At 40.7% G+C, this 22,864-nt stretch overlaps 1 protein-coding gene across 1 annotated transcript in view; it reads left to right on the top strand.

Annotated features, from left to right (window-relative positions):
- SYT9 (synaptotagmin 9) overlaps positions 1-22,864 on the top strand; it is a 139,167-nt gene that overhangs the window by 11,453 nt on the left and 104,850 nt on the right. The window contains exon 3 of the mRNA XM_008683847.2: positions 2,522-3,068. Within this exon, the coding sequence (XP_008682069.1) occupies positions 2,522-3,068 (547 nt within the window). The remainder of the gene's footprint in view (positions 1-2,521; positions 3,069-22,864) is intronic.

The raw sequence follows: 22,864 nt of genomic DNA on the forward strand, positions 1-22,864 counted from the left end.
TCCCTGACTCTCTCCAGAAAGGAAATTGAAAGTGATTGAAAGAGAGCCCCAGGGAGCGAGAACTATCATGGCCTGTTACAGTCTGCTGTCTGCCTTAAGCCACTGCCTTAGAGAGGGATTCCACTGTTTTCCTAATAGTATGTGTGATTCTGAATGGAGGCAGAAGTGTTGGGAATGAAACTAGTGATGGAAAACGTTTGGGGGGATAATAGTGCTCATATCTGTGCTTGATTTTTAAAAGGAATTGTCAGCTCTATTGGAATTTTGAATGGAGGCATCCTGTGCAGTTGGGATCTTGTTTTGGTCTTTGAAGTAAGATCTCTTCCTGATGCCCTCCCCAGGCCACCACCTCAGCCCCCTGGCAATCCATTGTGGTTAGGAGCAGAGCACATAGGACTTATTTCTGTTCAGATTTCCTGTCTAAGAAAATGTACAAGTAAAACGGAATATGTTCCATTGCTAAGCAGGCAGATTCATTCATGTGTTTTAAATTTAAATTTAAATTTACATGGCCTGGTCCTACAGATAGGGTTAAGACAAAATGTTGCTGTGATGAGTCTAAAGCCAGTACTCAGAAAACCCAAAGGTAAGTTGTTACGCACAGAGAGTCTGCTCAGCAACCACGTTGGGAGAAAAGTGGTAGCCGAGGGGCAGTGTCTGGGTCTGGCATTGACCTAGGACGGGTGTTCTATCAGACATTGGTCCAAAGAAAGTGCATCTTGTGGGCCTTGGGGAAGCACTTTCAGTATTTAAACAGCATCCCTATACAGTTCTGGAATGGCCTGTTGTAGGTGGGAACTGACACCAGACCCAAGTGTGGCCCTAGTTTGAATCCAGTGTGGAGAGAAAAATCAGCAGCAGAGGCCAGAACAGCTACCAGCTCCTATGGCCTCTGCATAGGGCTTGCTGCTCCCTGCCAGTCCCTTCCGCCCAGAGATCCCAGTAGAGTGAGACCGGAGCTGTGTTCCAGCACTGCAGAGGGGCAGTGTCTGGACAAGGGAATGGCCGAGCTGTATTAGCACAGGGAGCCGGTTTTAGGTGTTTAACAGCATCCCCCCCTCTCCCCCTGCCCCTGAGAAATCATACGATGCGGAGAAGACTTAGGATGCTGGATTTCTTTGTAAGAAATTAAAATCTGACAACAGAGACCTTGAGACCACAGGGTTTTTGCACGTATGGGAATGTATGTGCCCAAGGTGTACCCGCTCGCGGTGGGCTGTGTTGGCTCTGACAGCTGCGCCGGGCAGCTCTGTGCTGATGTTCCTGTTGTACCAGGTGGCTGATGAGTGGCCAGGAGCATATTTGAGGATGAAGAGGAGTGTTCAGCATAACAGCGTCTATATCACAAGGGAGAATAATTTCAAACATGTTTGGGGGTCTGTTAATCCCAGTTTACATCTTTGTTTCATAAAGCAGCCTCAAGAAAGGAGAAGAAGACAAATTCAGATGTTTACTCTGCCTCTCCAACTATTTGTCAGTCCCTCAGAGACGGCCTGGCTCTTCCCTTTCACCTCTTGGTGGAGAAAGGCTACTTTAATTAGGGTTATTGAGAGATAACAGAAAATACAACACAATGACTCTGAACTCTGGGCTGAAAACAGACACAAATAACATTAAAAACAGCCTTGCACATAATGACTACTTCTCTCAATTTATGAGGACTCACACAGATAAGGCAGGTTTCAAAGAGAATTCCAGGGAAATCACTAACCCAAACCAATAAGCTTATAGGGTGAAGAGTCGATTCTGTCAGCAAATATTTAATTTGCAAATGTCAGTGTTCAACCGTCTCTGAATCCCTGTATACATTCATAGTGGCTTACCTTTAATGTTGATACTCTAGTGTTTATGACAGAAATAAAACCCTTCCTCCTGATCAGTAATCACCCACGTGGTGTGACAGAAACGCTGTCATGGGGCCGCCATTTGCACCTGTCAGAGCCAGCACAGTCCACTGCAGGCAGACACATCCTGTCACACACATTCTCACGAGAGCAAAAACTGTGTTCTTGTGGTGAAATGCTTTGATTTGAACCAGCAAGAACTTACTTACTAATAAAGTTATAAGCCAGTGACAGGAAATTCTGTGTGATTTAGAGGCGAACGCATTCTCCCTAAGACAACACGTAGCTAACTGTTTCAATTTCAGGATGACGTCATATGTAAAGGTGAACAATTTTATTTTTAAAGCAGTTTGTACAAACCTTTACATTCTGCCAGCCGAATAAGCTTCTTTAATGGCATATTAGTTTGGAAAGTGCATTAAACCTTCCAAGCCCCAAGGTTTCGTGTTCGTAGGTTCATTTCCTGATACCAAGCCTCAGTTTTGAGCTTCAAGCCTTGGGGAGCAGCTTACTCACAGTGATGAGCATTTTGAATTTAGGCCAAAAAAAAAAAAAAAAAGCCCACAGATCTAAGCTTTTAACAGTGCCTCACAGGCTACCTACATCCCCGGCACAAGTTTCTGAAAGCCCCGTGGCTAATGAGGTGGTAACTTTGTTCTCTCTTCTCTTCGCTCAAGGCATAATTCAATCCGAAGACAACTCAACCTATCCAACCCGGACTTCAATATCCAGCAGCTTCAAAAACAGGAACAGTTGACTGGAATTGGTCGAATTAAACCAGAGCTATATAAGCAGAGGTCATTGGATACTGATGATGGGACAAGGGGTAACAGCAAAGCCTGTGGGAAACTGAATTTCATTTTAAAATATGACTGTGACTTAGAGCAGCTCATAGTGAAGATTCACAAAGCTGTCAATTTGCCTGCCAAGGACTTTTCCGGGACTTCAGATCCTTATGTCAAGATCTATTTGCTTCCCGATCGGAAAACCAAACACCAGACTAAAGTTCACAGAAAGACCCTGAACCCTGTGTTTGATGAGGTGTTTTTGTTTCCAGTTCCCTACAACGACCTTGCGGCCCGGAAGCTTCACTTCTCTGTGTATGACTTTGACAGGTTCTCTCGCCATGACCTCATCGGCCAAGTGGTGGTGGATCACTTCTTAGACTTGGCTGATTTCCCCAGGGAGTGCATCCTTTGGAAGGATATCGAGTATGTCACCAACGTAAGTCCAGCCTTTCTCCATTCTGGGGGCGGCTTCTTGGTCCACACGCAAACAGATTACTTATACCTTATTTTATTGCGGGGACGAAGTATAAAATTCACGTCAGTGTCCGGGTAGCTATTGTTTCAGAACCTTCTTGTACCTTCCCAGAAACAGGTCTTTAACAATATTCATTTTCAAAGTTCCCGGAATTATTCATGAAAAGAGTATTAAAGCATAACATTCTCTCTTTTCTGCTTTCTAATTCCTAGCTCTTCCCTAATTGGCAGGAGATATTATCTGCCCTCCTTACCACATTTTCTGTAGAGCTTTCTTAGGTTATTTGTGCTAAATGGATCCTGGCATCCTATTAACTGTAATCTGCAACTATGAGACCGTTGCCAGACTTTCCGAGAGCATTAAGTCCTTGACCATGCTCCCAGGTCAGCCCCGTTGCTTTTCCCATGATCGGATCTTCCTCTTTCATCCCAGAAGTGAGAATGGTTGCAAAGAGTTGGCACCACATTTTTAAGCAAAGAATCAAAGTGACTAGGAGCTCAGTCTGAAAAGATCTGCAGATATTGGCAAAGCTAATCTATGGAAGGTCACATCCAATTTAGAGCTCGGGAGAGAGGGCAGAAGTGCTATGTAATGACACCACATACCCGTGTTTACGTTTTAAGTGAGATTGCAGTGGTGCTATTATTACTCCGTGTCTGTCCTTTTCACCGTCCTGCAGATGTGTATTGGCACTCCTGGAAGAGAAGGAAAGCAGACTCTCTTAGGTGACTCTGATATTTTAAAGCCACTTGTTTCTCTCGTCCGTCCGCATTCCCTCAGGCAGCTCTGCTCGCACGTCTTCTAGAATATGAGCCCTTCTGAGGCCAGCACCATTTTCATTCCTTTCCCTGGCATCCAAAGGCGCCAAGCACCATAATCCTTCCTCAGCTCAAATGATGATCCAGCTTGAGTTTGGAGTCTAGTAAGGGAAAGGCTCTCATTCTGTTCAGCAAGAGAACACACAGAATCTCTGCCCAATGACCAAAACCCCACACTCCTACTTTCTCACTCTAGGCCGCCTTTGTGACCTGGGGACTCACCCGCACTATGGCTGTTCCAAGAGACACCTCTTCATGTGCCATGAGATACTGGTGCCAAGGGGGTCCTGCTACTCAGATAAGCAAAGTGTAGCATGGGGTTTGGCTGGCCTTATCATAATGAGGAAAGGAAAGAAAGAGCTGGAGAAGGTGCAGGGAACAGCAGTTGATGAAACTAAGATGATTTGGGAGACTGGAGAAGGAACAGATCTCTTCATTCTTGAAGAGATAAGGCTGGTCCCTGGTGGAAACATCTAGAACAGTTTTCCATGGGATGAGAGTATCGAATGGCAGCCTGAAGAGACCTCCTGGCCCTGAGATCACTGCCATCTTAGTACTCCCCCGGGAGTAAGAGTTCCGTGTCTATTGTTGGAGAATCCTGGATTTCCACTGAGTTGAGGAGACTGTAAAATTATTCATGAAGGAGGAAAACTGATGTGGCTAAAGCCTTCAAAACTCTCAGCTCTTTCCTCAGGCAAATAACAAATATTCTGAGCATTGATCTAGGCCTTTAGATGACCAGCAGGAGAGGGCAGGTTTTGAGAATGGAATTACAGATTATTTCATAATCATAATCGTTGTTTTTTATTGAAGTATAGTTGACACACAATGTTACATTAGTTTCAGGTGTACAGCCATGTAGTTTTAAAATTCCATTTTCAAAATTATTACTTGAGGCTGTTTTGATTGTGACATTGTACAGAGACTGAGCGTGAAGGTCTGAGGTTTGCCAAGTTTCTGGTTTTGTAATATAGCACGTAGGGAGCGCCTGGGTGGCACAGCGGGTTAAGCAGCTGACTCTCAGTTTCTGCACGGGTCGTGGGCTCAGAGTCGTGAGATCGAGCCCCGCTTCAGGTTCTGTGCTCAGCGCAGAGTCTGCTTGGGATTCTCTCTCCCTCTCCCTCTGCCACTCCTGGTTGTGCACGCATTCTCTCTCTCTCTCTGTCTTTCTCTCAAGTAAATAATTAAATCTTTATAATATAGCATGTATATTACTCAGTGTATATAATGTACATGTACAGATTAATGAACAAGTAATTAAATGGACAGGCATGAACCCAGTGACCCAATGTTCACCTGAGGAACAGAATAGAACCAGTACTTTTACTGACCCTTGGGTTGACTTCCCTCCTCCCATTCCCTCCCAATCCACTCCTGCCAAGTGGAAAACACTATCCTGAATTTTATTTATATTGTGACATACTTACAAGACAATATATTGTTTGGTTTTGTGTGTTTCTGCTTTTCATAGCTCTTCTTTGACTTCTTTTTTTCAGCCCACTTTGATTAGGACATTTAACAAGAGAGATCAGTAGAGCTGTGGTTCGTGTGTTTTTCATTGCTGTATAATATTCCATAGCATTATAGTTGGCAAAGTAGCTTTCTTGTATTGATGATATTTGGATGGTAATTTGTTTTTGATGATTCTGAATAATACTCCAGAGAACATTTTTGCGCACATCTCCTAGTTCACATATGCAATAATTCCTCCAGGGTGTATCCCTGATAGAGGTAAGGTGCACACGTGTTCAACTCTTCTAGGCCACATGGACTTCCTTTCCACAGTGACTGCTCACACTGATCCTCCAACGGATGAGGTACGACAGTTCCTCGTGCTCCACGCTCACCAGCTCTTACGGTTGCCACCCTGTTTCATATGTGTGCATGTGCATGCCTATGACACGGTGAGTAATTCGTGTTTCCTTGGTTGCCTAGGTTGACCGTCTTCGGATATGTTTATTGGTCATCCACATTTCCTTTCTTGCACAATGCTTGTTCGGTACTTTTTCCTCGTTTTCTTTTCCTTATTGATTCATATATGTGCTTTGTATAGACTGGGTGCAAATCCTTTGTTGACAACGCGTATTAACAAACATCATCTCTTGATTTATGGCTGTCTTGGTACTCACTTGATGATGTCTTTTGATCAGTAGAGGTTCTTATGTTTAATGTAGTGAAACAATATTTTTTCCCTCATAAGTTAGCTCTTTTATGTCTTTTTAAGAAATCCTTCCTTACCCTATGTCATATTCGCCTATATTTTCTATTCCTAATGATGATTTTAATCCACCCAGAATGAAACTGTTTGTACGGTGTAGTCCAGGCCTCCTGTATTAGCCCAGGCTGCCGTAGCGCCGTGTCATACACTGGGTGGCTGAAACAACAGGAATTTATTTCTCACAGTTCCAGACGCTGGAAAGTCCAGTTCCTTGTGAGAGCTTTCTTCCTGCCTTGCAGACAGCGACCTTCTCAACTTGTCCTCACATGGAGGAGAGAGAGAGTGAGCTCTGGTCTCTTTCTCTTCTTTTTTTTTTTTTTAAGATTTTATTTTTAAGCAATCTCTACCCCCAACATGGGGCTCAAATTCACAACCCTGAGATCAAGAGTTGCACGCTCCACCGACTGAGCCAGCCAGGTGCCCCTTTCTCTTATAATGACACTAATCCCATCATGGAGTCCCCACGGTCATGACCCCACCTAAACTTAATTGCCTCCCAAAGGACCCACCTCCAAATACCATCATGTTGAGGGTTAGGGCTTCAGTATATGAATTTGTGGGGGGAGGGTGACACAAACATTCAGTCCCTGATACATCCATGTTTTTCCATATGATTAACTAGTTTTCTGACATATTTTTTCAGTAATGTGCAGTGCATACTCTGTCCTATATAGATTTATGTATATGAAAAGTCTGTTTCTGGAATCTTTTTTCTTTATTTTGTTCTTTTTGACTATATTCTACCTATAGCACAATTTGCAAATTACTGTCATTCTATGATAAGGTTTAATATCTGAAAGAACAGTCATCCGTCCAGCTTTTGCTTCAATTCAGTCTTGGCTGACCTTTCACATAAATTTTATTTTATTTTATTTTTTGTTGTTGTTGTTCCTTTTTTTTTTTTTGATGGGTGAAATTTTTTTTTAATAATTTTTATTTTGTTATATTAGTCACCATACAGTACATCCCCACTTTCACATAAATTTTAGAATCATGTTGTCAAATTAATAATTCTTTCTGGTATTTGTTTGGACTTGTATGAAGTCTGTAGATTAATTGAGGGAAATTTTGCATGTTTTGTGATATTGAATCTGTTCATGAAAGACTAAAATTCTTTCATTCAGCTGTGGTTTTCTTCATGAGGATCCTGCACGTCTCTTATTACATATACTGGTAGTCGCTATAATTTTCGTTGTATCAGATACAGCTGACCCTTGGACAACACAGGTTTGAACTGTGTGGGTCTACTTACACGTGCATTTCTTTCCATAAATACAGTACAAGGCTGTAAATGTATTTTCTCTTCCTTGTGATTTTCTTAATAACATTTCTTTTATCTAGCTTACTTTATTGTGAGCATAGAGTATATAAAACATATGACATATAAAATGTGTGTTAATCGACTATGTTCTCAGTAAGGCTTCTAGCCAACAGTAGGCTATTAACAGTTAAGTTGTGGGGAGTCAGCACCCCTGACCTTCACATTGTTCAAGGGTCAGCTGTAGCTTTTTTTCTAAAATTGCCTTTCCTAATTTTTGCTGCTGTATAGTAATGCAGTTTAAACTTTGCATATTTATCTTCAACTTGGCAATCTTGCGAAATTCTTATTCTCATAATTTGATTGCAGAATCTTCTGAATTTGTAGATAATCAGACATGTGACTTGTGATAGTTTTGTTTTTTGCTAATCTGTATGCCTTTATTTATTTATTTATTTATTTATAAAGATTTTATTTATTTATTCGACAGGATAGAGACAGCCAGCGAGAGAGGGAACACAAGCAGGGGGAGTGGGAGAGGAAGAAGCAGGCTCACAGCGGAGGAGCCTGATGTGGGGCTTGATCCCATAACGCCGGGATCACGCCCTGAGCCGAAGGCAGACGCTTAACTGCTGTGCCACCCAGGCGCCCCTATTTATTTTTTAATTTAGTTCACAGACTAGGATTTCCAGTATAATACCAAATAATAATTACGGTAGTAGTCATCCTTGACTTGTTCTTACTTTTAAGTGAAATGTCTTTAACATTTTCATGGAGTATGACATTGCTGTATTTTGTGGATGTCTTTATCATATTAAGAATATATCCTTCAAAAAAAAAAGAAGAATGTATCCCTCCATTCCTAGTTGACTAAGGCTTTTTATTATAAACATTTGTTTGTCAAATGCTATGATCCTGTGAGATTTTTCTCTGCTTTATTTTTTTAAAGATTTTATTTATTTACTTTAGAGGTAGAGAGCTTGAGCGGGCAGGGTGGGGGGAGAAGAGCAGAGGGAAAGGGACAAACAGACTTCACACTGAGTGTAGAACCCAATGTGGGGCTCGACCCCAGGACCCTGAGGTCATGATCTGAGCCAAAATTAAGAGTTGGATGCTCAACTGACTGAGCCATCCAGGCGCCCCAGGTTTTTCTCTGCTTTTTATTTTATTTTATTTTATTTTATTTTATTTTATTTTATTTTATTTTATTTTATTTTATTTTATTTTATTTTATTTTATTTTATTTTATTTTATTTTATTTTATTTTATTTTATTTTATTTTATTTTATTTTATTTTATTTTATTTTAACAAAGCAGGGGGAGTGGGAGAGGAAGAAGCAGGCTCACAGCGGAGGAGCCTGATGTGGGGCTCGATCCCATAACGCCGGGATCACGCCCTGAGCCGAAATAGACGCTTAACTGCTGTGCCACGCAGGCGCCTCTTTCTCTGCTTTTTAATTTGCTATGACCCTATGAAGTTTTTCTCCACTTGAATTTGCTATTTTACTCAATCGTATTATCAGTTTTCTAATCTTGAAACAATCTTATATTCCTCGTATGATTCAAACTGGCTTTGATATATTAACCTGTTTTATACATTGCTAATATGTTGTTTAGATTTTTTTCTTCTAATCTGTGCTGATGAGGGATATATGTCATTTACTTTCTCATATGGTCCTTATCTGGGTTGGAATTAAGGTAGTTCTTGAGTTATAAAATTTGTTGGGAGATTATTCTGGATACTTTCATTTTACTCCTCCTAGGTGCTCCTGGAGGCTCCTGGGGGGGTTTGTTTATTTTTCTTTGAGCTAAAAAGAGCTCTTTTAGTCTCTGGTTTCTGTTTAGGTTTAGGAAGTGAACAAGGGAGGAAAGTGGGGTTGGCATATTTATTCCCCTAGATACCTTCCTTAGGGTATCTGTGGGCTGGCAATGACCTTCAGCTGAAAGCTGCAGTTCCGAATGTGTCATTATTGTGCTATTGTTCTTAGAATGTTTTTCTGAGTATAAAAAGTGGGGAGCTTAATATTCTCAGGTTCTTTGATTTGGCATTACAAAGCCATCATTCCATAGCCCTCTGACTTCCAGTGGTTTTTGAGAAGTTGACATTTCGTAGAATATTTATTCCCTTGTGTGTAATTTTTCTTTTCTTTCTTTTTGCTTTCAATATCTTGCTTTCCTTTTTAGTGTTCTGTAGTATAACTATGACATTGCTAAGTGATGATTTCTTTTTATTTATCCTCACGGAGATTTATTGGGATTCCTGAATATGAGCTTGTTTCTTTTTATCAGTTCTGGAAAATTCTCACCCATTTACCTTGCCTAATATCTTTGATAGTCTCTTTTTTTGTTTCAGCATACTTTCAATACCCTTTTTATTTTATCGTTCTGTACACAGTCATTTTTATATTCTGTTGCTCCTAACTCCAACTTTGTAGCTCTGATTTTTTTTTTTCTGGTATTTACTGACTCTAACTCACCATGCCTTACTGCCCCTTGTATTTAGTGATTTGTGGTTGTGAGCTCATCTGGCTTGGAACTTGTCAGTGGAAAATTTCAAGCTGTGGGTTTAAAGTTCATTCCTTCAGAAAGGCGATTTGTGAGCTAACCAACATGGAACCATTCTAAACTAAATTCTGAGCTTGAGGGTTTGAGGGCAGCAGAGAGGTAGGGTGAATATAGGCTCTAAATGTGTAAGCACAAGCTTGTATTAATGGTTAGAAACGGGCAGGGAACACTTTTTCCTTGCTTTACCCAGAGCAAGTCCAACATCTACTTATGCAGGAGAGAAATTCTTTTTTGCTTATCCTTTATGGGTATGACCTTAATCCTTAGGACTTCAGCTTTCTGAGCGGTTCTCCCACAGTCCTCTAGAAACCAGGCACTAAGCCACCGGATATTCACATTTATCTCCATTCAAGCCCCAGCTCCAGAGCTTACTTACTTCCATGGACTCATACTTTCTTAATGTTTCTGGCCATGAAAAACATATTCCATTTTTGTCCCATCAGCTCTGCGATACATTAAAAACGATTTTGTAATCCAGTATTTTTACCTGGAGAAGTTTCTGTGAGCATCTCCCCTATTGCTGGAAATACCATGTGCTATATTATATTGCTCAAAGTTTGTTCAAAAAAGCAGTTTTATTTGTACTAACTGAGTAGTAATCTGTGTATCGTATGTTTGCCTTGTGATTGAAAAGCCAGGAAGAGCCTTAGAGGTTCTGTAATCTGAAATCCTCATTCGGCACCTAATACTGAGGTGGAGGGCCTGAAGAGTTCAGATTCACCCAAGGTCACACAGCTGAATAACGGCCGAATAGGAATTAGGACTAAGGTTTTCAACACCCAGTTCAGTCAGTTCATGGAGAGTTGTCTCAAAACTATCGTATATGCTGGTTTACTTCTCTTTACCTAGCTAACTCCTACTAAGGTCTTAGATCCCAGCTTAAATGCCACTTTCTCAGAGAATATGTATCTGAGACCTGGACGAGGAGGGTAGGTTTTTTCCAGTATTTGTTCCCATGACCTTCTGTACTTTTGTCATTCCTCATCATACCTTCTTGTACGTATTTCTTCAATTTTAGTTCTTCCCCATTAGACTGTTCTGTAAGCGCACAGACTATATCTGGCATATTCACTACTATGTGCCCAGCCTCTAGAATGGTGCCTGGAAGTGAAATAATTAATATGCACTTACTGAATAAAATGCAGCTCCTTAGGAGGGGCTAATTTGGTGAGGCTCTAGGGACTGACTTGGTTGGGGAGTGTTATGCAGTGCTGAAACCCATAAACTAATCTTTTCATTTTTAAAAAATTTTGTTCTTTATTTCTCCAAGGAGATTATGGGTTTTATAAATGTTAGCAGTCAAATAAAAACTAATCCTCACACCTTCCTGTGAAAGGAACAAAATGGCAATTATTGAGTGTAAAACCAGTAGTTTAATTAAACCTCTCAACCAAAGCCATATCAATCCATAACAGTGTGGTGCATCTCTGTGGGACATGTATCAGTCAACAAAAGAGAAGGCAGCATGTGGGGGAAGGTCAGAGTTGGGAGAGCATGAATTTAGTGGTCTGGGTGAATGTTGGTTATATGCCTGAATCTTGACATTTTTGTACACCCCACTCATCACTGGCTCCCTGGCAAATAGGCATTGAGCATTCAGGACTGTCTCTTTCAATGGCACTCTTAGAAGCTGATTGAGAGACCTTTTCGGAAACCTGTGATCATCTTAGCTAGACTCTAATTTGGGGGAGATGCTGTGGTTTTCACATGGTGACAGCAGAAGTCATGAGGTTCCCTCCATGCCAATATGGATCCCAGTTCAGAAAAGGGAAGAGTACAGTTTACAATAGCATAGACTCTCTTTTAATGTTAGGAATTTAGAACTTTACATTTCCATCAAAATTTGACTTTGTGAGTCATTGAAAAGTCCCATGTTTTTCAGTGGCTGATTTAGGAATTTTCCTGTCCTGTCTTCCAAGTCCCTGAGGCCATTTTTAGACCTGATAGAGGTGGATACCTGGAACCACTCAGGAGGAAATATAAGTATTCAGGGAAGTCAGTTGAATACAAATGGGGCAGGCAGTCTTTGTTACTGAAGAAGTTTATTAATTTAGTTCTTTTTCATTCCATTGCACCATTAGTCCTGAGTTACTATCTTGTGATTGTATGGCTATGTCTGATTCAGTGGTATATGTGTAACATCTGGCTGGTGGGGGTGGAGGGACAAAAAGGGGACCTGATCTGTAGCATTTGTCTATTTCTATGGTGTAAATACTTCTAGTAGGGCTGATTTCAAGCTACCAGTGTGACATCACGGAAGGTGGAATTGGCAAACATGCTCACTTTGGCTCTTGCAAGCTGGTGCCAGGTGGTAAAGCTGGCTCCGATACTCTGCTGCATTAGTGCTGAAAATACTAAGGCTGGTTGGACAACTGATCATAAGGGAACAGAATTTGAAAAACCACATAGAAAGCCCTGGTTTCCAGCTGATGACAAGGAAGCCAGGTTCCTTCCATAATGTGGATGTGGGTGGAGTCCACATCCCTGGGGTCTCATGAGCTCAATCTTCGTGAAAATCCATTGAATCCCACGCTATCATTTTTCTCATTCATGATCCTTCAGACATGCCATCCCCTTGACGTCAAGATCATTCAGAGGTAGTGAGAAGTGGCGGAACTATAGAGCAGAACGTCTGGAGGAAGCAGTTACTAAAGCTGCAGGTCTCTGATAGAGACTTGGATAGCTTTTATCCTTGCAGAGGAGAAAGCATTTGCTTTTTACATGAAATATATGATACATTCAAGAGTATATATAATGTATACATATGATTTAACAGTAATAACAAAATCTACATCCATCAATCCAGAATTTAGCTCAAGAAAGAGAACATTGTCTATCTCTTTGAAACACTCTCTCTGCCCTTCTCTGTCCCCCACATTTCCCCAGAGATAATTGATAAACTGTATTTAATTTAATTTAATTTATTTTTTTTAGAGAGAGAGCAGCAGGTGGACAGAAGAATCAGAGGGAGAGGGAAAGAGAGAATCTCAAGCAGACTCCTTGCTGATGTGGGGCTCGATCCCACAACCTAGAGATCATGACCTGAGCCAAAATCAAGATATACGCAAATAATGAGTCATGGAACATTACAGCAAAAACTAAGGATATACTGTATGGTGACATAATAAAAAATTATTAAAAAAAAAAAAAAGAGTTGGACGCTTAACCAGCCGAGCCACCCAGATGCCCCAATAAACCAAATTTGATATGTATAATTCCCTTGGTTTTAAAATCACTTTACCACATAAGAATAGGTTGTTCAGTTTTGCCTATTTTTGAAATTTATGTGGAGAAATTATATTGTGTGTATTCTTCTGCAAACTGCTATTTTCAATATTTTGTTTTGAATCATTTATGTTCATGTATATACTGTAGCCCTTTTTTGTTTTTTTTATTTTGGGCAGAGGTTTTAGCATTCCGTTGTGTGGTGTACCATACTTATTTATCTAGTCTCTTGTCAATGGATATTTGAATTAATTTAAGTTTTTTTCTATTTTAGGAAATGCTGCTATATATATGCCTTCTGTACATGTCTCCTGGTAAATATATGCAAGAATTTCTGCTAGGGTCTGTACCTAGGAATGTGGTTTCTAGATCAAAGAACATTATATCTGAAAGAGGTTTGACCAGTGAACAATCCCAGCAGCGGTGCATGAGCCCGTCTTAGTCTATGCTGTCTCCAACACATGGTATTGGTCCACTCTCTAATAAGTTGACCACAGACTCATTTGAGTTCTGTACACTGACAATCATTCCATGAATTTATAAGGACAGTTTTGTTTTTTCTTTTCCTTTTGACTTTTCTCCCGACACCATCCCTTTTGCTTGCTTTATTGCATTTGCCAAGACTGCCAGGACAAAGGCCCATGGAGTAGTTGCTGCCTTGTTCTTTATCTGAAAGGGAATGCTTTAAGGGATGACTGGGTGGCTCAGTCAGTTAAGCATCCAACTCTTGATTTCGGCTCAGGGTCATGGGATCGAGCCCTGTTCAAGCTTCCTCAGTGTGGAACCTACTCAAGATCCTCTATCCCTCGCTCCCTTTCCCTCTGCCCTCCACCCCCCAAAACAAATAAGTACAGTTCTTTAAAAAAAGGAATGCTTTGCATTTTCATACTAAGTAGGACATTGGCTGTAGACTGAAAACCTGAATGGATATTGAATTTTATCAGATGATTTTTATGAATTTATCTAGGTGATCATATGTTTTGCTCCTTTCATCTTTTAATGTGATAAAGTATATTGCCGTATCTTCTAGTTTGGGTAAAAACTTACATTTCTGTGATAAGTTCAACTTGCTCATGATGTACCATTTTTCGTATACATAGATATACATAAATCTGTGTGTTCAGTTATTTGGTTAATATTTTGTTAAAGATTTTTGCAACTAAATTCATGAGTGAGATCGGCCTCTGATTTTATTTTCTTGTTTTTTGTTCATCTGGTTTCATGATCAAATTAAGTTGATGGAGCACTGTCTCTTCCTATTCTCTTGAGGATTCTGTGTACGATTGAAATAATCTTTTCTTTCAGTATTTCGTAGAATTGGCCCATTCAACCTTCTGGGTCTGGTGTTTACTTTGGGGAAAGTTGATTCCATTCCTTTGTTACTGTACTACACGAGTTGTCTATTTCTTTAGAAATCAGATTTTGGGATTTAGATTTTTCTGTGTTTTAAATGCATTGACTTGAAGTTATTGATAATCTTATCTTTTTATTTTCTTCCTCATCAGTGGTTAGGTCCTTTTTCTCATTTCTAATATTAATTTTTTGTTCCTGTTCTCTTTTTCTTTGATCAGTATCATTGGAGGTTTGTAATTTTTTTCTTTTTTTAAAGATTTTATTTATTTATTTGACAGAGAGAGAAGCAGTGAGAGAGGAAACACAAGCAGGGGGAGTGGGAGAGGGAGAAGCAGGCTTCCCAATGAGCAGGGAGCCTGGGATCATGACCTGAGCTGAAGGCAGCCGCCTAACGACTGAGCCACCCAGGCGCCCCGGAGGTTTGATTTTTATTAGTCTTTTCAAAGAATGAACGTTTAGTTTTATTGATTATATTTAATTTTTGTTTTCTCTTTTTTCTTTTGACTGTGATGATTTTTTTTTAATTCTTTAGGTTTATTCAGTTATTTCTTATTTCTTTAGTTCATATACTTATGTCTTTAGGTCAGTAACCTTCAGTCTTCTTAAGTCCATTTTATTGAGGCATGATTGACATGTGAAAAACTGAACATATTTAATGTATGCAACTCGATGGGTTCAGGGTAAGTGTACATTCATGAAATCATTACCACCACCAAGGCCATTGGCTTATCTATCTCCTGCCACAGTTTCCTCCCACCTTCCCTATTCTTATTATTATGGGTAGTGGTAATAGTATTTTTGTGTAGTAAGAATATTAGCATAAGATGTACCCTCCTGGCAGGTGTTAAAAGTGCAGTACAATATTAGCTACAGGTGTAGTTAGCTACAGGTGTAGTACCATATACCAGAGCTCTAGAACTGGTGTATCTCATAGAACTGAAACTGTAGATATGCCTGTAAGGCTATACATTTCCTTCAGAGTACTGCTTGAACTGTAGGTCCACAAATTTTGGTATGTAGTATTGTCATTATCATTCAGATCTAAGTTTTTCTAGTATTAAGTATGGTTTTTTCTTTGATTTATATATTTTACATCAAAGCACGTTTTTAATATTTCACATTTAGTAGTTTTTGAGTGTTACTGCCCTAACTTAATTAGAATGTGATCAGATAATACAGACTACATTTTGCATATTATTTGATATGTGTTGAGATTTGCTTTATGTTCTCTTTTACTTCAGTTTTACAAATATACTGTATGTGCTTAAAAGATTATGCATTACTCACATCCATATCTTGACTGATATTTTTTTTTCTGTCTAGCATACCAGTTACTGATAAAACATGCTTAGAAATCTCCTACTATGATAGTAGATTTTCAGTTTCTTTTTGTAGTTCTATCAGTCTGCTTCACACACACACACACACACACACACACACGTTTGTTGTTTATTTATTTATTTATAATATTGGCACTTGTTATATCTTTCTGGCCTTTTAAGCCTTTTATCATTATTTGGTGTCTCTTGTTACCTAAAGATTTTTTTTTGCCTTCAAATGTATCTTTTCTGGTATTTATAGAAGTATAAAATCTTCCGTTCAGTTAGTTTTGTCTTACATATTTTTTTTCTCTTATTTTACTTGCAAATTTCCTATATCCTTATATTTAAGTATAAGTACTGTAAGCAAGGTAAAGCTGGATTTTTAAAAAGATATATTCTGAAAATCATTGACTTTTAACAAGTGAGATTAATCTATTTATGTCATTGTGAACATTAACATTTTGGGGTTACTTCTACACTTTTATATTGTGCTTATTTTAGACCTGATATTTTTTCCTATTTTGTTTTCTTTTGAATTAAGTTTTCTCCCCATTTCATTTTCTCCATTTCACTACCTTATAAGCCATCCTATTTCTATTTGTTTAGTATTTCCTAAAAATTGTAACGTGCATGGTTAATTTAATAAACAAAGAAGTAAATCAAAACTAAACTTTTGTCTTGGAACCCTCCTCTCCAGTCACCCCCATTCCAGGTAATATGTTATTATTTTCCAATGTTTTACTTCTGTCTCTCCTGGCTTTTTTACCGCCTCCGCTAGACAGTATAATTAATGTTTCATATAGTCAATGATTGTTTACGTTTATCACATATTCACCACTTTTGTTTGCCATTCCTTCAGGCTTTCCCGAAAGATTATTTTTCATATTTAGTACATCCTTGAGGTATTGTTTCAGTAGAGGTCTGCCAGTGTTAACTCTCTCAGTTCTCATTTGTTTGACAGTATCACTCTTTCATATTTATAACTGAAAAAACATGAGTAGACATGTCTTTTGTGGATAATTTTTTTCTCAGCAATGAATCTGTTATCTCCTTGCCTCCAAATTCTTGGTTCTGAGAAATCAGCTGCAATCTAATAATTGTAATATACTTTTCTCTTCTCTGGTCTGCAATTTGATGATAATATGAATGTTGTGGATTTAAAAAAAATTTTTTTTTTATCTTGCTTAGGATTCACAGGGTATCCCGAGTCTGGGGATGAGTGTCTCATCAATTCTGAAAATTCCCAGCCACAATCTCTTCAAATATTGTTTCTCCCTGATACTTTTTTTTAAAATTTTATTTATTTATTTGACAGAAAGAGACACATTGAGAGAGGGAACATCAGCAGGGGGAGTGGGAGAGGGAGAAGCAGGCTTCCCACTGAGCAGGGAGCCTGATGCGGGGCTTGATCCCAGGACACTGGGATCATGACCTGAGCCGAAGGCAGACGCTTAACTATTGAGCCACCCAGGCGCCCCTCCCTGACACCTTCTGTCTTTTCCTCCTGGAAATAGATATTTTTAGACCTACTCACTCTGTCTTTTATATTTGTTTCTTTGTTTATTACTCCTTTTTGTATTGCTGATGCATCCTGGGTAATTTTTAAAGATCTGTCTTTCAATTCAGTAAATCTCTCTTTTTTTTAATTTAAGATTTTATTTATTTATTTGATGGAGAGAGACAGCAAGAGAGGGAACACAAGCAAGAGGAGTGTGAGAAGGAGAAGCAGGCTTCCTGCTGAGCAGAGAGCCTGATGCGGGGCTTGATCCCAGGACCCTGGGATCATGACCTGAGCCGAAGGCAGATGCTGAATGGCTGAGCCACCCAGGCGCCCCATCACTAAATCTTTCTTTAGCAATTTCTAGTTAGCTATGGAGTGATTCCATTGAGTTTCCCAGTTATTAATGCAATTTTCATTCCTAGCAGCTTTGATTTCCAATGCTTTGGTCATTTTATAATCCTCTTTCACACATTCAATATGTGTTAAAAATTTCTTTAAGCTTATCAATCTACTTATATAATACTCTCAAACAACTATAAAATAGCATGATTCTAGACATCACTTCTGCATTCGAGACAAAAGGAAAGTGTCAGGAAGAAAGGGCAGTACTTGCTTCCTCTCAAACTTTCCATCAGGAAGAGAAAGCTTTCTTAAAAGTCACACCGACGTGACTTATTTCTTATTGGCCAAAGCTGTGTCAAAAAACCATATTCAGGGGGCACCTGGGTGGTTCAGTCGTTAGGCGTCTGCCTTCGGCTCAGGGAGTGATCCCGGCGTTCTGGGATCGAGCCCCACATCAGGCTCCTCCGCTGGGAGCCTGCTTCTTCTCACACTCCCGCTGCTTGTGTTCTCTCTCTTGCTGGCTGGCTGTCTCTCTCTGTCAAATAAATAAATAAAATCTTTAAAAAAAAAACATAGTCACATTTAAGAATGGTACAGAAAACATATTTTTCAATTTTTCATCCTCTATGCTGGAATGTGGCCAGATGAGGGGGTTGGAAATTAATGTCAAGTTAGCCGGTCTCCAGTGTCTGCCCCGTGGCATAGAAGGAGATGCTCAGGAACCTTTCATTGAACCTGAGTGTGAGCTGTCGTAGCCCATCTAGACCCACGGGGGCGCACAACAAGGAGAACAGGGCGGAACGCTGAGAAAGCAGGCTGGCTCTGTTGGGATTCCTGTGTATGCACATGGAGGCAATACCACAGCTCAAGACAGATAGCAGGGTACTGATATTTTTCTCTGTAAAATCTACCCATATTTTCATTATTTTAGATGGAGTTTGGAAAAGAGAACATTTATAGGAGAAATAAAAACACTTATTAAAAAAATCTGTATGGATTTGCATGTGAATGTTTATAGCAGCTTTTTCATAATTTAAAAAAAATTGGAAACAAATGTCCTTCAGTGGGTAAGTGGATAAAACGTTACATCCGTACCATAAAGTACTGTTCAGTAACAAAGGGAACAATGTGTGCGTAATGACTATGCACACTCAGTAACACGGATGGATCTCGGATGCCTTGTGCTGAGTGAGAGACGACAGACTCAAAAAGCTCCGTGCTGTATGATCCCATTTATATGAGATTATGAAAAAGGCCAAACTGCAGGGACCGAGAGCAAATCAATGGTTGCCAGGAGTTGGGGCGAGGAGGTGGCGTGACTCCAAAAGGGCAACAGGAGGGAATTTTGGAGGACTGATGGAACCGTCTACTATAATTGTGGTGGTGGGCAGAAGCACTGGGCATTTGTCCAAAATTATCCAACTGTCTAACAAAACAGTGAATTTTACTGTATTTAAATTAAAAACAAATTAATCAAAATGTAAAAATCCCCTATGAGGATGAAAATAAATAATTAAATGAGAGGGGGGAAATCTAATGAAAAGTCAGAAGAGGTAGAGTTTGAAGATACAGAGAGAGTAGGACAATCAATAGAACAAGTTCCCTGAGAAGGTAGGAGACAGAATCCAAAATACAGGGACAGGGGTTGACTTTAGATAAGCACAGGGACATCTTTTCTTTGTCACGGGGGTTAGTGAGTGTGGGAGCCGAAGCAGGGAAGCTTGTAGGTTTGGAGATGTGTAATGGAAGGTGAAATATAAAAATGTACGTGCACAAGGAATGGCAAGGGGTTTTCACATGGAGGACCAACATTAACCGACTGGTGGTAGCTGACTAGTGGGCCGTGGGAAGGTCTTAGAAGCAATATCACAGCCCAGCAAACGAGAAGACCAGGGTCCAATAGCAATGACTGCCGTAAGTTCAGGACATCCAGTTCCCTTCTGCTATTCCAGCACATTCTCTCTAATTGCTCATTCACGTATGTGCTCTGTATACACACTGTTCTCTGTCTGCAATGACCTTTTTTTCTGCTCCTCTTCTCTGTTCGACTAAATGTTACTTGTCTGAGAAGTCCTACGCTCCACCATCACCTCATTAAGTAAGCCCTCCCTGTATCCACCCAGAACAGATTAGGTGTCCCTTGTGTGTTCGCAAAGTATCCTGTAGGCACCTCTTCACAGCGTTGATCCCATTCGATCGTAAGTACCTGTTTATCCTGGCCCACCCCACGAAACTAGTTGCGTTGAGGACAAAGCCTATGACCATATCTTTGTTACTTAACCCAAGAAATAGACGATAAATGCTTTTGAGTGAAAAAATGAATAAACGAACATATAGTGTGTGTATCTTAGGTAGGGATTCCCTAGAAGCGGAGGCCGGGAGGGGTTCTCGTGCAGGTGATTTATAAGGCACTGCTCTCACGGGAAGTCTGTAGGGAGTAGGGGTGCGGGATAGGCAAAGGCGAAGCTCTGGCCGAAGCCCGTCTTGAGCCTGATCCCGTGGGCAGCTGTGGAGCGTGAAAGGCACCGCAGAGCTCGCCCACCCTGAGAGAGGGCAGTGGGCTGCCTTTAAACCCTGAACTAGTCATTGGCTGCAGGCCATTTCTGGGGAGAGGGTGTAACTTGCCAGTCATTTTTAAGGTGGCCGCCTTCAGCTGAGGGGAATTCTCCCAAGAAGCATGCAGCCGTGAGCTGTTGGCACAGCAGTCACAGCAGCGAAGCAAGGGGCGCACCAGCGTGGTAAGGGGGACCTGGGCAAGACACAGCGGGGTCTCCTGCAGTGTGATCAAACAGCACCGAGGGAGAGGGGTTCTGGGGACACAGAGGAGACCCTGACTCCGTGACCTCTGAGATGGAGGGAAATGATGAAGGAGAGGAGGGACCCTCTTCTCCCCACCACCCCCATCCCGCATGCCTTTTTGCAGCCAAGAGTCCGCTTGCTGCCTGGGCGAGGGTACCTAAGGCAGGTGTCTGCCTGGTGAGCTGGGCACTCCTGAGAGAGAGGCTGGCTTTGCAGGGAGCTGAGGCGGGCTCTCCCTGGTCCCCCCTTTACACAATCCGACAGCTCCACGGCTGAACACGCGGGGACTACCCAGCTCAATAGAAATCTGCCAACCTGAAACAACTAAAGGAAAAGTTAATGGAGTTGTCAAGGGGCGGCAGTTTCTTCCCTGAAGAAAGGTGAGACTAGTCAGGTAGAATGTTCCCCTGGGACTGCTTTTAATGCTGTCCTACCTGCGGAAGGAAGCGTTAGTGTCCAAAATAGCAAGCCGGCGCCTGACAGAACGCCTTATCCCACGGATTGGCGTTTGCTTGCTTAGAAATGAGTTTTGAGCCTTTGGAGAATCAAAGCAGTCTGTGGTATTTACAATACAGCCTTACTGTCCAGTAGCTAAGTGTAGTCTAATTCTGACAGATGGCTCTCAAGGGAAATTTTCTTTCAGATTGGATTACGCTTCCATGCTGAAATGCTCTAATTAAGGGGAGTCTATAAACATAGTGGGGGAGTGAACGGGAGGGGAAGGTAGGCTGTTTCTTAGGAAGCTGTTTTGGAAAATGGCCATGTTTGCAGTCTTTATCTTTCCAGCCGCACACTCTCAGCCACACTGAGAATTTAGGCCACTGCCTCGCTAAAAAAACGTGGCAGTGCAGGGTCAGTGGTCAGCTTTCGGCAGGAGGCTGTGACTTCATTTCCTGCAAGGTCCTGCCTCTCTTACCTCATCTCCCTCCTATTTCCTTTATTCTTTGTTAAGTGTCTCGTTAACTAACTTTGTACCCATCTTGGTGTGTAACTTTCAGAGTAAATGTATCATTAAGATGAACGTGACTGACTTTCAAAACCTCAGCTGATCTGTCAGTTCAGCTGTGTCAAATGTTGCGAACCTTTCTAATATTTTGGTTTTAAAGTATTTAATACTTAAGCTACTGTTTCATTACATTTCCTAATTCTTACCAATTTGAGACTTAAGTAATTATAGAAAAAGTATACTTGGCTGTCAGATACAGAAGGATGGATTTTGCACGTGTGGGTTGAGAAAAATCTAATTTGGAACTCAGGGAGTGAGTTCTTGGTCTGTATCGTTTATTCAACAAATGTTTTTGACTACCTACTATGTGCAAGACAATGTACTAAGCGTCAAGTACTCTCTTGGAGCTTATGATCTTAGGAGATGGAATATGGGAAGAAGGGAAAGTAAACCCAAAATTATGGAGACAATTGATTACTTACATGTGTGCTTGGTGCCACAAAGGGGACATAAGTGGGTGTTACTTTCAAGACCTAACCCATCAGTGCATCAAAGAAGGATGCTTGGAAGAGATACCATTGAAACTGTGACTAAAGGAAGGTTAGGTGTTCACCTGGAAAAGGGCAAAGTCGCAGGCAAAAGGGCTGGCTTGTGCAAAGGCCCTGAGACAGAAACAATTTTGTCAAGTTCCAGGAGCAGAAAGTGCAGATTGGTTAAAAAGAGGGGAAACAATGGAAAAGAGACTAGAATTCAGGCAGGCATGACAGCATGTCTTTCGGTCTTTATGAGTAATTTTCGAAGGATTTTGAGCAGTGAAGCAACACAAATAGGTTTATGTTCTTAAAACCTCACTGGCTGCAGCACAGAGAATGGACAAGAGGACACAGTGAGGAAAGGGTCAGGCTGCTGTAGAAGGCCAGGAGGGAGACGATGATTTCTCCCGCTAGGCTGGTGGTAGTGGACGAGGAAAAAAGTTGCAGACTCTAGAATTTTTTGAAAAAGAGTTTTGTTGAAGAATAATTGGCATACGATGAACCGCACGTGTTTAAGGCATACGATTTGTCAGTATTTGACACGTATACATTTTGTGAAACCACTGCCACAAAATGATGAACGTATTTGTCACCTCCAAAACTTGTCTTCTAGCGCTTGGTAATCCCTTCCTGTGTCCCCTCCCTGCTCCCCATCCTCCAGTCCCCAGGCGACTGTTGAGCTGGACTCTGTCACTATAGGATAGTTGGGATTTTTTTCTAGAATTTTATATACAGAAAAACCATACAGTAGGTTCTCTGTTTTGTTTGGCTTCTTTCAATCAAAATAACTATTTTGAGATTCATCCGTGTTGTACGTGTTAACGGTTCGGTCCTTTTATTGCTGAGCACTCTTCCATGACATGGATATACCACAATT

This window comes from Ursus maritimus, unplaced genomic scaffold (genome assembly GCF_017311325.1).
Source record: "Ursus maritimus isolate PB19 unplaced genomic scaffold, ASM1731132v1 scaffold_16, whole genome shotgun sequence".
Lineage (NCBI taxonomy): Eukaryota > Metazoa > Chordata > Mammalia > Carnivora > Ursidae > Ursus > Ursus maritimus.